Raw genomic sequence first — 603 nt, 5'->3', positions numbered from 1 at the left:
CAGTTTTCCCCCCCCATCCCCCCAGGTGTCCCAGCCTCACCTTCCTTCTCGTAGAGGACGTTGAAGGGCTGCAGCAGCTCGTGCTTGGCGCACTCCACCACCCCCATGCGCGCCTTCTTCTCATCCTCCAGCGCCCTGAGGGGACAGCGCACCTGAGCACACCTGGGAGCACACCTGAGTGCACACCTGGGATCACACCTGGGCGCACCTGGGATCACACCTGAGCACACCTGGGAGCACACCTGAGTGCACACCTGAGCACACCTGGGATCACACCTGAGCACATCTGGGATCACACCTGAGTGCACACCTGGGCACACCTGAGTGCACCTGGACACACCTGAGCTCACCTGGGATCACACCTGAGTGCACCTGGGCACACCTGAGTGCACACCTGGGATCACACCTGAGTGCACCTGGGCACACCTGAGTGCACCTGGACACACCTGAGCGCACCTGGGATCACACCTGAGTGCACCTGGGCACACCTGAGTGCACACCTGGGATCACACCTGAGTGCACCTGGGCACACCTGAGTGCACACCTGGGATCACACCTGAGTGCACCTGGGCACACCTGAGTGCACACCTGGGATCACACCTG

At 62.4% G+C, this 603-nt stretch overlaps 1 protein-coding gene across 1 annotated transcript in view; it reads right to left on the bottom strand.

Annotated features, from left to right (window-relative positions):
- The window catches only part of PA2G4 (proliferation-associated 2G4), an 11,120-nt gene that overhangs the window by 3,462 nt on the left and 7,055 nt on the right, over positions 1-603 (bottom strand). Inside the window, exon 9 of the mRNA XM_005431371.3 lies at positions 41-135. Coding sequence (XP_005431428.1) covers positions 41-135 — 95 coding nt within the window. The remainder of the gene's footprint in view (positions 1-40; positions 136-603) is intronic.

This window comes from Geospiza fortis, unplaced genomic scaffold, assembly GCF_000277835.1.
Source record: "Geospiza fortis unplaced genomic scaffold, GeoFor_1.0 scaffold2329, whole genome shotgun sequence".
In the NCBI taxonomy this organism is placed as follows: Eukaryota; Metazoa; Chordata; class Aves; order Passeriformes; family Thraupidae; genus Geospiza; species Geospiza fortis.
The sequence above is the reverse complement of the archived record's forward strand: the minus strand, read 5'-3'. Positions and strand labels throughout refer to the sequence as shown.